Below are 16,963 nucleotides of genomic sequence, written 5' to 3'. Positions count from 1 at the left end.
GAGAAACGTCGTTGTAATTGCCTCATTCCTGAACATTGCAAATATCTATTTATTTGGGCAATTCCACGGGAAACTGGCTAACAAAAAAAAAAAATTGTATTTTTGAACATTCAACGCAAAATATATGTTGTGCACACGTTCTTTTCTCCGGGATTTTTGTAGTTTTTAAGCTCAGTTTAATGGTATACAGTCAACTCCCGCTACAGCGCGATCCGACTTACGCGAAATGGCTATAACGCGAGTTTTTCAGGAGCAGCGAAATTTAGAGCTGAAGCGAATTTCTCGCTCTCAACACGAAATATTTGGAAAAGAATTGTGATGCTAAGTTTCGGCTTTGTTATTGACTACTAAACATTGACTTCGTAAATGTACTTTCATCCTTTCAGCATCACTGACTGCACAAATTCCCACACACCACACTACTAACATTGCTTTATTAGTGTATATATATCATCACTCCTCATTTTTCGTTTATTTAATCTAAATATGAAAGGTGATGAAGTATTGTGGCACCTAGGCACGCTGTTTCATGTGAAGTTTGAAGATGGAAACAAAAAGCGAAAGTTTTCGACAATTTAAGAAAAAGCAAAGATTCTTGATACGCTTGAAGAACTAGAAAGTGGGTCGAAGGTAGCACGACAATTAGGTACGAGTGAATCTTTCATACGTATAATTAAAAGTCAAGAGAAAAGGAAATCCGTATGAGTCCAGAGCTCCAGACCTTAGTTTTTAATATGAAGCTCGCAGAGTAGTTTTTCAGCAAAATGCAAACAATATGAAATTGGAATCTGCTCTTGTATTGTAGATTATAGACCCTGAAAGAGGGGTGGTGTTACCATACATGTAAATGTTATAAAAGTAAATGCGAAGCTACAGTGTTTAAACATATATTAGAATGACTATCAGAGATTTTGCAGCATAAATCATTATCTTGTATCTACTGTATAGCATTCTGACAGTGCAGTTCTTTATTATTACTACATACTCTATACGTACCGTACTGTTTTATTTTTATGTCCCTCTGTCCCATTGATCATTGATTTTGTGCATAATAACGGTATTTTATGTTTAACAATGCAGCTTTTTTTGGGGGGGGGGGAAATACGGAAAAAATTCAACTCTTTATGTAAGAAACGGTAATATATAGTTAAAATAGTCTAAAACAGTTTGAAAGATTAAAAATGTCGAAAATGATTGGGTATGTTAATAAAAATAAATCATATACACAACACATTTCCACAATGCAAAATTTCGACTTACACGAGGAGTCTTGGAACGCATCCCTCGCGTAAGTCGAAATCCGACGTAATTTAATTCTTGAAATACATTTTGGATGGTTTTTAAAAACAATATCAAAAGCATAGTAACTGACTGACATACTAATGTTTAAAATGCCTGTCAGTTATAGTGTTTTTTACTAATTTTTTAAAATCAACCGAAATGTATTTCGAGAAATAATTAAACCATTACATTTAGCTTAAAAAATATAAATAATCCAGAAAAAAAGATCGTTTGCACAACTTATATTTTGCGCTTAATATTATAAAATACTTACTGTTTTGCTCTACGGCTGCTGACGTCACCTAGTCGTAGAATTGCCCACATAAAAAACCCTGACATTTAGTATTTAAAAACGAATTCTAGCATTATAGTTGTCTTTGAAAAAGCATTAATAATCCCTCTTCCCCCCAATGACAATAAACGTAGTAGAGATGGATAATGTCGTTCATTCTAATGGTAACGGGGGGGGATCGTTCATATTTTAACCCGTACGTTGAACTCGTTCATTGAAAAAAGTTGCAAGTGACCTCCTTGCGATAGTTGCTTAGGTACATTAAAAATATTTCATTGAATCAGTAATAATCTGTTAAGGCAGGGGTTCTTAAACTGGGTGCACCGTCTTCCTGGGGTGCCTCAGAGAGAGGCAAGGGGTGCCAAGCTGCCAAGTACCCACGTACGAATACATTATAGAGATAGACTGGGGTGCCGTGAGAGAAATCAAATTCTTCAAAGCGTGCATCGCGTCAGAAAAGTTTGGGAACCCTTGTTTTAAGGAAATTCGCGTAAAATTACCTCACAGCAAAAAAATATGCCGATAAAGCTAAATCAAGAAATATTTTACTTAGATTTAGATGTATGAAGCACTTGTAGCTCATTTTGTAAGATATTTTTTGGTTACCGAGTGACGACCAGGTAAGACCTGTTCATCTGTTTTTCATTCTAAAAGCCGCAGTTTTGTTTCTAGCATGGTATAAAATGGGATAATTGAACTTTTTTTAACAAAAATATTAAGCTGAAGTGACCTCAGATTTTTATTTTTTTTAAATCACCGAATACCGAGCCATAAAACCTATTCAATGTTAAAGAAAAACATAAAAACAAAACAAGATTTTAACTTATGTGAAATGCTGCATTGTTTCTAAATAGAAATATCTTTTCTCCAAGTATAGTATAGTCTCAAATGAAAAGAAAACAAGAAATTATATTGATTGCTTATAGCATGAAAGCTATGTCAAAAGACATTTAAAAAATAAATAAATAAGAGAGAACTATAGATAAATATCACCGTTCATTTTCAAAAGGTCGTACTGCACCGTTCATTTTAAGGAGTCGCCTTTTAGACCCGTTCGTTCATACACGGCACATTCCTTACGTCAAATTTCACTGTCGAGAAACTAGCACAAAATAATTCTATTTTTCAACTTATTGAAAAAGTATGTGGGTAAATTCATCGGATGGCATCGTGCAACCACTTTTAACTTTTCTGAAACGCCTATTCCTAAAAGCTTCACATGAAAGATGTTTAAAACCACTTTTAATTTTTCTCTAATCTTTAACTTTAAGTTTTTAGTAGTTATTAAAAGTCGTTTTCATAGTCAAAAATGGGACATGTAGATCTTTGCGTTTTGACCCAAATTTATTTGAATTACATTTATGGCAATTTTTTACATTTGGTAAAAAAAAATAATAATAATGCACGTAATGCAATAGTCTCACAAGCTGAGTTATATAGCTGTAACTTAAGAACTAAAATAATGGCAACAGGTTAAATTTCAAGGTCAAGTGCAACATTTTTACTAACTTCAAAATGGCGATAATTCGTTTGGACGACAAAAACACAAAACGGAATATGGCAAAAAATAATTACTGAAATCACACTAATGAGAAAATCTAACTGTATTTGTGTGTTTATTTACCCTTTATAGTTCACAGCGCCTCAAAAACCAGAAAAATGAGAAAAAAAGACACTTTTACACTCCTGTAAACGAAAAGGGGATGGAATTAAAAATAAAATTTCTTGGCCAATTGAGTGCCTAATACTAAATAATTATGACTGTTAATTGTTGAGATCCTTTACAGTGAGAAGAGTTTTTTTTTTTATTGCGAACGGTAATAGCTGAAGAAAATGGACTGCTCAGACGGCCCTCCAGTTGAAATATAACTCAGTGCCAAACAACAACAAACAAGGATAAATCATAGTCCCCACATTTATAACGGGGCCCCATTTAAATCGAGCATCAGGTTCCCTTTCATTTTTGTCAATAGTAAATAAAACTAAGTTATAATCATTGTTTTCTTTCAGGGTCCCTTCTCAGTTCTGATCGTATATGTTCTGGTTCGTCATTTTGATTTCTTAAAGAGGATGATGAGCAAAGGGATGTGCAATGCATATTTTTCGAAAAAAGACAGAAACCATTCCCACATATACGGAAATACATTAGTTTCTGATAGCCAAGGGAGGGGGAATAATTGCCCCCTACAGACCGTCCTAAATGGCAGGCCTTGCTGTAGTATTCTTTTAATATTCCCTTGTGAGAAACACGGGCTAAATCGATTAAGAAGCGCCAATTTCACGCGATAATGAGCAAAACCTTGCAACCTTTCGTGTTGTCCGAACCACTTCATCGTTTGGCAGAATGCCAAGAAGTTTTCTGTCACATGACTCCGTTCAATGATGTCATCTGGGCGAGATATTACATTGTTGCATTTTTGTCTGGGGCGCATTGAAGTTGCGCCCATGAATTTTCCCTCTACTAACGATTAAATCTAGGCGTCTAGCTACAACCTCTAACATTCAGTGTTTAGGAGGTGATAGGAATGCTTATAAAATTTATTTATATTGTTTATGACATAAATTAGTGAAATGTATCCTGTAAAAACAACTTATCGCGGGTTTTTTTTTTTTTTTTTTTTTTGTTAACTTTTTTTTTTAACTTTCGTTTTCCAAAAAAGCACCATCTTCACCCGTATGCTCTTCTGTTCGGTATACAAAATTGTGCCGTGAATAAACAAGTTTTTTTTCCCAAAACGTTTGAATTTTGAAATACATGAAAATATTGAAGAGACCTGACCCCTGCAATATCGCAACAAAACATGCACACTCTGGTGTGGTCTGAACCAGTACACATGAGGAGACGCAATTAATCGCTAGTTTGAGTTGATGCTCTATAATACTAAAATATTTATTTAATATATTCCTTCTTCATATAAATACTAAAGAAAGTTTTTAAACGGGAAAAGTAACAACATTAACAACAATAAAACCTATTCGAATTTTTGAATTGAAGAGCCTCCTGATTTAATATTTACTCTTTTAAGATTTACATAGCACAAACAAACTCACACCCAGAGATCTTGATTTTTAGAATAACTTATACTCTTAAGAGTGTAGAAATTAAAAGTTTTGTTCTGTTTTCGGGTTTCCCTCATTTAAAATTCTACGATAAATGAAGAACGAATAATCTGGAAGGTCATTTAATTATTGACATAGTTGTATGATTCAACTGTGGAACGCGTTATTCCCCAGCCATTATTAGTAAATAGAGATTCAGGACTTAAAATTTTCATCCTGAATAGCCAAAATCACTATTCGAGTAACACTCTGACGTCACCAACAATGGAACTCGCGCCATAGCATGCTTGATAGCATTATTTCATTGTTGAAGCACCAAAAATTCAGTAAGTTATTTATAATTTGACAACATTTTTTTTTTGGAAATGTTTGACATGCAGGAAATCTGAAAAATTTTGACGAGACTAACCTGGGTCCGAAAACTTAACTGTTGTACTGGTAAGATTGTCATTTTAGGAAAATGAAGAAACGAAAAAGTTGTCAATCATTGACTCTATGTACTGGTGTTTAGGGTTCATCCACTGGAGTCAAAAATAAAATTTCAACTTATAGTTGAAATTTAACTTACCAAAGTTATAACCAAAAAGTCACCAAAAATGACTCAAAACTTTAAATCACCAAAAATATCACTAAACAATTTCCCTTGTGCAAATGTGGAAGCAATTTACACCCGTCAGATCTTGACGGGCAATTTTCTAGTTATTAAAAAAATAGATCGAAAACTTGTAAATGTTTTCCTCTGTTAAAATATTAGTATTTCATTCAATTTTGTACTACAAGCTGAGAGCATTAAAAGATACTTTTTCCTATTATTTCAATATTTTAAATTGATATTTGTGACCATGATTAAGATGTATGCATTTATAACTGAAAAATCCGTAACTAGATGAAATACACCGCCAACTCAGTCATTCCATCCAAGGATTGCAATTTAACTAGTTCATTCTGTTGTCGAATTGAGAAAAGAGTTTTAATTGAAACTATTTACTTTCCCTCTTTTTTTTAAAAAAAAAGAGTAGATTTCATTATTGGGAAAATAATCGAAGCTACCAAAAAAAAAAAAATAATAATAATCGCGTATCCTGTTAGACTTTGATAAATATAAACACTTTTTGCATCAAGGGTACGTTTTTATATGTAGGTGCACAAAGTGCTCTGTCTACTCCTTACAGCTCAACAACCAGAGCAATTTATCACCATGCTCGTTATTTTAACAATTTTTTATGGGTATCTTCTTGATAAACTCCGTCATTAAAGAAATATGACCTTAAGGAAATATTGTTCCTGTCTTTTTTTGTAAGTCACAATTGGGTGAATTTCCGAAATTTTAAGTTTTTTTTTTCTGAAAAGCTTGTTTAAAGACATAGGATTTGACCTTTTTTTAAAATAACAAAGTTTAATATTTAAATATATATATATATTAATCGGTGCACAGATTCAATTTTTCAATTTAGTTTTTTTCGCTTCTGCGCATGACATCACAAGTGATAAAATGCCAGCAGTGCAGAACGTTACATTTTGGCATCAGATAAAGATAAAAAAAATAGAGCGCAATAACAGTAATGAATTTCATGTTTGCTGCGGAAAAACCTTCTTTCAAAATTCTCATTATGGTTGCTATTAATATTACTGTTTTATGCAACCTTTTTTTAACAATATGTAAACATTCAGCGTGTCCATCGAGTAGCGCACCAAAGTACATCACTTGTGACGTCATAAACACCAAGCCTTATTTCCGAAATCGGACTTGAAAAAATTAAATAAAAAAACAACTGCCGGGAAAACAAAAGTCTTTCTAGCTCCATTTTATTTCTTTCTCTTTGCTTATTCTATTAATTTCAGTCATTAAAAGTAGTACTTTTTACTGAAGGAAACACCCCCATTTGAAGAAAACGTAATGTATAAATCCTATACAGAATAATCTGAATGATTCTTTGATATTTGGACATAGTTTTTAATTTTCTGCACTATGCAGATATTCCCTAAAATTCAAGTCTCATCTTTTCCATCCCTGATAAGAGGGACATGTTCTGTCGGTGGCGAAATGAAAATTCCATCACATCCACTCTCACCCTTATGTCGTCTGCGGGTGAGGTTGAACGATGCTTGCAGACGATGCGAAATTGCCTCTTTCATTTCTTTCTTCTTCGAAGCGCAAATTGGACCAACGGTCGTTTCAAATTAAGGCTCATTAGTTCGTTGACCGATAGGCGGCATTGATAAGCTGAAAATGACTTTATATTTCGTATCAGCTCTTTGTTTGAATGAGCAAATAGAATAAATTTTTCCAATTCTCAATTTGGGCGGATTATTAAATGATTTCAAAAGTTTAATGAGAATTGGAAGATAAAGTCGCACAATGCAGACAGAAATTGAAATCCTATGATTGCATGGCATTCAACTTAGACGAAATTCTGATTTAATGTTGCAGGAAGTTTGAGATTTTGCCACAGCTGCCAGTTTGAATTAAATTAGCTCTTAGAATGGATTTAGAATGTTTAGGTGAAGGAAAACTACATAAATTAATAACTGCCTACGTTTTAGAGAACGATACATTGGTATTGTACTGTAGTACTCTATCATTCACTGTAGTACTATATCATTCTGATCTTAATCATTTTGTATTAAATTGCTGCCAAACACATTTTTGATGAACTACATTTTCACCATTACATTCAAGTTTATGAGTTATTATTACTCTAACTGCTGCACTTTTGCCAACTTTTACTACGTCTTACTTATCTAGTGGAAGGGAAGGTGTTGTAAAAAGTCTTGACCCACATTACGTTAATTAGATACAGTTAAAAACTGCATTTTAGAACTTCAATTTTAAAACATTTTCGGGAGAGAACTCATGGATCCTCCAGTTAGCATTTTACACATATGACCAGGGTTGCAGCTCCGTAAGGCAAATCTCCAGAAAGAAGAGGACAGGAAAGAGTTAACCATTCTCAAAATTACAAGCTAGATCCGTCCGCCCTTGCTTTTTGCTTCACATCTGACACGTTGGCGTTAATATAGGAAATGCTAAGCATGAGAGAATGGTAAAAACGTTTTCACATCTGTCACTTTTGTAACACGAAATGTTTCATTCTCAAAAGATAAAGCACTCAGCGTTGTGGATTTTCCGAGCTATTAACAACCACTTGCTGATGCCGGTCAATCTTATCTTCTGTGTGGGCGATCGGATATATAGTTGTTGAAGTGCGACATCTTTGACGTCTTTCTTCTTAAGAGAATCTTGTTTTTCTCCTTCCATTCTTCCGCTGGTAAAGGATGAGGTACGGATTGCCACGATTACTCATTTCCTGTCAATTTCTAAGGATAAAAGCTGGGATTAATCCCGTTAGTAGTTGAGACATGCGCAGTTCAGAGTGATATGAGACGGACAAGGTTGAGGAAGAGAAAGCTTCCATTTGGCAAGCGAGCATTTGATTCTTCTTGAAACAAACAATAAAAATATTTTCAATACATTTTACGCTTATGAAAATATGATTTTACATCGGTACATAAAAAATTGTTTATCAATTTTTCAGTATGTTTTTGAATGTGTTTCTAGATTGTTTTGAAGTGTCAACATCGGGATAAAGAGAAGAGTGCTTTCAATGTGCGCAATACTGTGATGTCCTAAATACAAAAAAGGGGCGTTTCTTAGTAACCTAAGTAAAGAGGGAGATCATAGTGTTTTCATGAACATTTCTTTTTACTTCTTTGTCCTAAAAAAAGGAAGTATTGTAATCACGAAAGATTTTTCACTCAAATTTCGGCCTACATTTCCATTTCATTCACCCCTAAATGAATTTTGACCAGATTTTCTTTTCTTCTTTCCGGCACTTGGGAAACGAGCCGAACGCGTGCACAACCGTAATATCTGTTTTAAACATTCCTCGTGACATTCGTATGAGCGTATGTATATCGCATAATCCAAAAACTGTATACCGCATAATTAAGAAATTGTGCAAGTCTTTAGAATTATTACACACCCTGAAATATACAAAGGGAAATAGTTTTCAACCTTTTAAAAACTTCCAATTTCCCTTTTAAATTTGTCAAACTGCTCTGCTAGTAGTTTTATTTTAGTGAAAAAGATTATTAATTTCTCTGTGAAATTAGCTGGTGCATCAATTCTTTCTTTCTTTCTTTTTGAGTTCTGTAAGATCCGAAAATTACAAATACTAAAGGTTTCCCTTAGTCTGCTTGTCATTCGCATTTCTATCACTCCTGTCTGAACTATTTTTGTTATACATATGAAATTTATCAGACGTTTTGGCTTTGTGTGCTCCTTTTGAAAACTCTTGACTGCGTTTGTAATGATCTGTGGAACCGTTTGTGTGTGTAGTTTTTATTTATTTATTTATTTTTTTATTATTGTTCCCTCTTGCTGAGATTTGAAACTGTCCAGTAAAAATGCGTTTTCCGCATGTTCTAGCTCCTCCAAAGTGGACGAAAGAGCCTCAAGACTCATCTGTTGGCCTCGAAGGAAGAGTCAGTTTAGACTGTGAAGTGAGGGGACACCCGAGGCCGAGGATTACTTGGTCTCGAGTTGATGGCAAGTAACACTTTGTATATTTTATACCTGATGATCAATCGGGCAATTCTCGAAAAAATGTTCCGTGCGTAACGCTAAGTTTTTTTTACTTTTTTCAAGTAACTATTAATTAAATATGGGATTAACTGTTATGCTTTTATAGTACATTAAAGCATGTATTATTCCCACACAGCATTATTTTTTGAAGGCTTTGTTTAGCTGGAAAAAATAAAAAACTTAGTGTTACGCATGGGACATTTTTTCGAGAATCGCCCAATTGAACCATTGTAATAAAATCGTCTCAGGACGGATGAAACAACAGAAGCTAAATTTAAGCAAAGGTTGCCATAATTAAGCATTGGTTATCTTTCACAATTTTCTGGATGGGTGTATGTGGTTGAATTTTTTATGTCAAGCTTTACACTTATCTGCAGTGCGTTTTTTTAAAGATTATATGTAACTCATTTTAAAATGCAATTTTAAAATTGTAGCTTGCGGACCACTTTTAGAGCATAGTATTCCAAAGGATATCCCATGTGTTGGAATGACTTGTCAAATGAGAAAAATATTATGTTCTAACTATGCGTGCTTTTCTAGATAAGAACTACGATGCTAAATTAAATAAGAAAATAATAATTAAAAGGAAATTACGAGGAAAAAAATCACAAAGATTTTTTGATACAATCCTGTCATGGCTTCGCTTTTTCTGATTTTATTTAAATAAAAACATATAGCAGAACAACATGTAATTTTAAAAAGAATCATACTACAGTGAAACACCAAAAGGTACCTTTTCGGATTAGTTTACACGTTTTTCATTATGGTGGTCATCAACGAATAGTTTAAATTTCTTCGAGATTTTGTTAAGAACTTGGAAGTTTTGATGTACATAAGGAAATGTTAGTCAGGATCAAGAAATTAAACCACGATATGTTTTGCGTGAGCGTAAAATTTAACTATATTCCTAACTCAGATCAATCAATTTTGACGAATTACTATTGATTTTAAGAATATCAAATAATAAAATACTTAAAAAATCTTCGAATTTCCCATATTCATTCGAATACTTTCGTCTCCCGCTCTGATTTTACCCATGGAAGTCAATCATTCAATTATATAAAATTAGCGAAATTCTGGAACTGATATTTTTGGGATAGAATCCTAAGTTACTTTCAATTTGGCTTGAAAGACAAAAATCTGGGTTAGATGAAGAAATAATTTACTCGGGAATTTTTTAACGTTTTTGACAATTAGGCACGGACTTGGATAACAATTCCGATGGAAAAACAAAGACAAGTTTTGTTTTCGCAATCAGGCAGCCCTTTTGACTTATCATTATAAGAGTGCTTATCTGAAGAGAGGTTATGACAGAAGAGGCTTTAGCTTTTACAACGACGGATAATCAAGCAAAGAAAAGGTGAAAAAAGAACTTCAATGGAGATTCCACAGAGATTTGACACGAAAAGGAATTTTATCTGACAACTTGAGAAGAATGAAGTTTTTGGAATAATACTTGACGTTTTGCGTTCAGTGGATACTTACTTTGTTCAGGTGTTTCTCTTGTCACACATTTTGGCTAGAGGCGTTTGTTTCATCTTCTTTGAAAATGTAGTAGTAAATATCATCCGTTGTGGAAAAGGATTAGAATAACGAACCAAGTGCTGAATTGACTTTTTTTTTTTTTTTTTTTTTGTCAGTTCCCAGTTTTTCCGTATAGTTAGTTTAATCCGTATTCTAAGCCTGTTATTCGCGGAATTTCTTGAATTTTACGTTTGCCCTGAAAAGTAAGACGATCAAAAAAAAAAAATCCAAAATGAGCCTTTCTCCCCCCCCCCCCCACTTTTTAAAGATAATCTTTGTTGTTGAAAGTTAATCCATGAAAGCAGAAATTCCACATACTCCTTTGCATTTGAAACTGGTTCTTCCTTTTTTTTCTCATTATTTGAGGACACATTTTTGGATAATATGAAATCATTTGCTTTGTTAAAAAATGACTTTAAATTGCATAAAAGCTTTTCGTCTGCCGATGCATTCGAACAAGAAGAACTGGAAGCATGGTCCGTACCTTTTTTCAATATTGCATTGAAGAGCTTACACATAGTGAAAAACTTTTCTTTGTCAAAACGACCAGGAAAAAATAAAAAAAAAACTTGCAAAGTATTTCAACCCTGAAAGATGCTGCAATCACAATGAGCTCAGTAACTAAAAAACAATTCACATTACGGACTCTTTTACCCTGCCGGGATTCGCAAAAAAATGTCTTAAAATGATTTTAAAATGGTACGTATAATAATGCTTTTTGTAAAATATAGATATTATACTATTTGAAAGATTAATCTTACCACCTTTAGGTTTTTTTTCGATTTGATTTTTGCTTTCTACGTATTTCAAGTTTCCATAATCCACTCCCTTGAGAAACTTAAAAACTGGGTTTCACTGTATATTATTTGTGTATGTGTATTTTTGCATTAACTTTTTTTTTTTTTGCTGTACGTAATACATTTACTGTGTTTGTCTTTTTAGGAGAGGCTCGTTCGACCCTCAAAACAGCAGATAGATATCACATCGCGGATAACGGTTCACTAATTATCACTGATGTGAAGCCAGAAGATGCCGGGAAATTTGAATGCCACGCTTCTAATGATATTGGCGAGGGATTAACGAAAGTAGTATCACTAAGCGTACATGGTAAGATAGGAAAGAAAAATATTTTCTCACTCAATATTTGATCCCTATCAAAACAGTCAACGCAAAACTTAAAATGTTTGCATTTGTGTTGCAACTACTGCACGAGTCAATTCTTCTGATTGCTTATAGTGATCGACTTATTTCACTTTGCTTTGTGAACTAAACATATTTTGTGTTTATTTTGTGCAATCTCACTTCGTAATTTCAAGTAATTGTTTAGAAAAACAGATAAATTTCAGGTTAGTGTGCTTACCTACGTTGTACCTTACGTTGTTATAAACTTTGGAAATTCGTTATTTAAATGTTGAAACATGTCTACATATTTTTACAAAAATCAGTTTTTGTGTTGCGTTATTACTTTTGTAATATGAAATTACGTTTTTATGAAGATTCCTTTATATTCATTTTGGAAATTGAGGGGAAATTGTAAGTAGTATGGTTTTTGGTGTTAGCACTTTAGCACCCCTCTGCTTTTAGGTGCTCCAGTCGCAAAAATAAATTTTTTGCTGAAACTCCCTACCAAGTATATAGATTCTAACGATTTCTAAATCTGAAACAAAGGTTTTTTTGTTTTTAATGCTTCTAAAACCAGAACTTTCTACTTTCGTTAAAACAATTGAAGAAAACAATCTTTCAGCCGGTAATACCGTTCGATCATCTGACACTTGCACACCCTTCCAGGAGTGAAAGAGAGAGAAATTCTCACCCTTTCCCTCCCATTCCTCAAAATCACTTCTCATCATTTGATGACTCGCATCTTCTTCCCTGACAATATCTTCGGAACATTATCTGGCGCCGTGACTCATCCTGCCCAATCCCTCTTCGGAGAAGAAGCCGGCCAAAGTGACTAAAGTCTAATACAATTTGATTTCTCTCCACCCCCAGCGAGCAAAGAAAGGGGTGGCGGATGGATGGAAGGGATAGTACTCCATTTTCTATATATAGGCTGCTGGAGCCGGTCGTATTTCTCTCTGCAGAAGGAGTATGCGTGAAAGGGACATATTCTGCTCCGGTTATTGATTGAGGAGTAGCGCAGACGCTTCTTCCTCCTGGATAAAAAAAGGGGGGGGGGGATCGATCATATATTGTGGTTCTATTCATTGTTGATGTTGAGATGTTGCTGTGTAAGAAGAATCTGAGGCTGTTTGGGATGAATAGGATCGTTGTTGAATGAAAATGCGAAAGAGAAGTTATTAATCAACGAAGAGTTGATTAATAGTTGAAATAATGGCAGTTAAGGTCATACACTGACCGTTGAAATGAATAGTTTTAGAAACGTACAAAGAAATCAATAAATTTCTAAATTTAAAAGGAACATAAAATGAGAAATTTATGAGTGAAAGCAATCAGTGCCTCTTTGCTCTTCAGTTCATTAAGATGACACGCCATCATCCAGAGACCAAATAATAGCAAGCGCATTTCGGTTTGGTTTGTCCTGGATGACGTACGTGTTTATTGAGTTTCAAAAAAAAGTAATCGCATAAAGTGTTGTGAATGGATGATTTTTTTTTCCTGCTTTTAAAAGAAGTTCAAGGAAACCGATGGCGTATTGAAAACAGAAGTATGCACTAGGTAACTTCATTTTATTTTTATTTTTCATTAGCGAATTGCAATAAAATCTGCTCATGGATATTACAGATACAAACTCTTTTCCGAATCAAAAAATATTTCCAATCAATTTTAAACAGTTCACTTAGCATTTGCGTCTACGGGGAAATTTCAGACAAATACAGATTCCACAAACTTAAAGACAAATTTGCTTCAAGCAAACTTTGTTATAAAAAATTCTTGATGAAGAGTATGGATAGAAGAAATTTTTCTGATTTAGCTCTGTTTCAAGGGTATTTTTTGAACAATTCAAAAAATTTTGACTTTAACAGCTACGAAAGAGTTTTAAACCTTTTTATCTAACTAGTAAGAAATCACAACACTAAAAATTATTCTTTGGCTTGAACTGAAAATGTGTGTTGGTTCTAAGTAGTTTCTTAAGTTTTGGGTTTGAGGTAGGGGGATTAAGGTTATCAATCGAAATTGAAATACCACCTCCCTTAGACTTAACATTGACGCAAAACAGAGACTAAGCGCAAATGTTTTTAGTGTGAAAAAATGATTTTTGATACGATTTGTTTGGACTTTCATTCTTAAGTTTCATTTATTTATTATTGCTTGAAAAGGTTTTATTTTTGAGGAGAATTATGCATTTAAGAGGGCTTATTATTTAATCATTTACTTATTTATTTTCTAAACGTTTATTTATTTAGAATTTTTTCCGTTTTTGGAAATGGGGGGAAAATAAAATTCGAGGGGCTAGAGTATTAACTCTAGAAAGAAATATTTTGAAAGAGTTAGTCTCGAACCGTGAGGGATCGTTCACAAATTATCTGTTAGTACCACGAATCACCTTGAACGATTGTAGGTACGTGTTGCTAATTTGTGAGATCACTGTGTCACACTTCTTCTTTCTTCCTTTCGTTTTTTATTTATTTTCAATGGTGGCAATGGATAACAAGACTAAGAACAACAAAATGCAACATCAAAATCACAACTCACGACATTTGTAGGAATGAAATTCTTATCTCACTTGCTTCTATTGTTTGCTAGCAATGAAACAACAAGTAGAACATTGGTATGATTTAGTATCATTAGTCATAAATTTTAACTCTTATATTAATGAAAAACTCGCAGTTTATTAAGTTATGTGATATAAATGATGTATTGAAATAAGTGTTTGAACAAGTTTCATAGATTTGCTTCAGCAACAACTCATTCAATAATTTATCGCTATTTCATAGCGAAATAATTTATCGATATTTCATACAGTGATAAGAGAGAAATATTTTTCCTGACTGAAAAGAAATTTTCTGTAAAATTCACACGGAATGTGAAGACGTAAGAATAAGTAAAAAGTATTACACTTTCTTTAAGTGGCATATTATTTTAATGTTCTAATCTAACCACATAATTTAAAAGATTAAAATAAAAATTGCTGAATCAATAGAGGCAAGTTCTTGTGACTTGAATCTTGGAAACAGCAGTACATAAGCAACATTTTTCTTTCAATTTATAATTGAAAACTTTCCTTTTCGATTTTTTTTTTTTTATAATTTTAACTAAGATAATTATTTTCGATAGAAATAATAATAGTATTAAATATGTGCTGAGAAATTTACTAATTTTTACATACATAGATGATTTCAGCATCTTTTAACTTTTTCAACCATAAAAACAATAAATCGTTTCAAACTGATTAAACACCGGGAAACTTGATTGTTTTTCATTAGCGCATTTTCTGAAATAACACAGATTGATTATTTCGAAAGTTTTAAGTATGACTTTAAAGTAATCAACCTATTTGAATTTGAATTTTGTTTGCTGATTGAATATAACAACACAGGAAATTTGTTAGAATGTTTCTCCAAATGTTTTCCTATCTGTCACCATTGAATGAACGAATAATATATCAAAAAAACCATTAAGATATCAATCGAATCAACGAACATTTTGTGTATATTTTCAAATAAACAAATGAAATATTGACTTTCTACCGGATCCTTAAAATTGCTTTTCATTTTTTATATTCCGAAGACCCTCCCAACTAATTCATTCCGAAGTTTTTCCGGCGTAGTGTCTTAGCAGGTTGACTCCTTCCTAGAAATAGGAGAAACCGATCGAAGAAACTAAAAGGGATGCTGAATGGAAGGAATGAAAGGGGTAGTTCGTCGTCTTTTTCAATGATATTTTTGCAGCATTTAGAAGTATTCGCATTCACCAAACCTTTTTAAATGATACTAAGGGGTTTTGGGTAAGATGAATGATAAAAGGTTACGGTACGACTTATTCGTTGTAAATGGATCATTCAGCAAAGCTAAAAGGGTTATTCAGTTATTTTTTCTTTAAAGAAAACCGTAAATAAAAATGAATCTGGAGAATACGAGGAATTATATGAATATTTTCATGGAATGTACGTCAAATTTCAACCACTGCGCTGGAATGCACCACCTTTTCAGTTATAGGGAAACATTCGGTAGTTCTTACTGGTATGAGACATGGATTTCAGTTCGTAGACGAAATTTTAAACATTACTGTTGGCAAGCAGTAATTTACCGCCTCTAAGCCAAGGCTAAAGCAGAACTACATACAACATACCGACAGCCCGGTCATCCATATCAACTTCAATGAGATGACATCTTCCTCCCTCCCGGTTATTCCCTATTTTAGACTGATGAGTCCAAACAAGGACAAATCTACAGTTGCTGGATGGGAAGACCGGGCTGTAGGTATGCTGCACATAAAACTGTTGCCTGTTGTTACGTCGATAAATCTTGCTGTTGTTAAGTTGTACTGTTGCATTAAATCTTATTCTGATGTTTTACGTTTTTATCATCAGCTTCTCGGTTCTATCTTTAGACGGCCAGTGACTCTAATGTGTTTTATTACCTGTTCGTACATAGCGATGAAAAAATTAGATAGATTTTCAACTACTTTCAATGAATGATAAATTCTTTTTGAAATACCTACCAGGTGTGACGCTGAAACCTGTGGCATCCTCTTTTCCCCAAAATGCATTTGCAAATGATCCCTTTACTGTTACTGACTATTTGGTAGTAATCATGCCCATGAACATTGCTCCTGCCTGGCAAAAAGAAGTAGCATTTACACTGGTTATTGTTTATTGACATTATAAGACCTCGAAAGTTGGATGTGGTGTGCTTGTGTACGGCTTTTTCTAGAATCGACTCCCAAAACTTTGCTGATTGAACACCCGTTCACTGATTGAACACCACGTCTTCAGAAAACCGTCGGTCATTGCTTGAGTTTGAGGTTCGGAAGGAAGATGTGTTCGAGAGGGAAATGTCAACTGTATGACTACATTAAAAAAAAAAAAAAATATTATAAAATCGAGGTAGGGGTGCGTAACTGACAGTTTCTTTGGAGGAAATGTCTTACGCTGTTGCAAAAAATAACGGTTGGGGAGAAAAACAGAACTAGGTGACCCAGGTGCGCCAACTTGCGAAAATTATTGGGGGAGCTGAACGTCTGCGGGAGTCTAAGAAAGTATCTAATCCTGAGGGGCCTCCCCCCCCCCACCCTCAAAAAGGATCAGATTTTTGTCC

At 33.7% G+C, this 16,963-nt stretch overlaps 1 protein-coding gene across 1 annotated transcript in view; it reads left to right on the top strand.

Moving 5' to 3' along the window:
* Positions 1–16,963, top strand: part of LOC129229407 (cell adhesion molecule DSCAM-like) — a 92,957-nt gene that overhangs the window by 31,072 nt on the left and 44,922 nt on the right. Inside the window, exons 3-4 of the mRNA XM_054863712.1 lie at positions 9,063–9,182; positions 11,685–11,849. Coding sequence (XP_054719687.1) covers positions 9,063–9,182; positions 11,685–11,849 — 285 coding nt within the window. The remainder of the gene's footprint in view (positions 1–9,062; positions 9,183–11,684; positions 11,850–16,963) is intronic.

The sequence above is a fragment of the Uloborus diversus genome, chromosome 1, assembly GCF_026930045.1.
Source record: "Uloborus diversus isolate 005 chromosome 1, Udiv.v.3.1, whole genome shotgun sequence".
Lineage (NCBI taxonomy): Eukaryota > Metazoa > Arthropoda > Arachnida > Araneae > Uloboridae > Uloborus > Uloborus diversus.
Note: the sequence above shows the minus strand (reverse complement) of the source record. Positions and strands in the feature narration are given on the sequence as shown.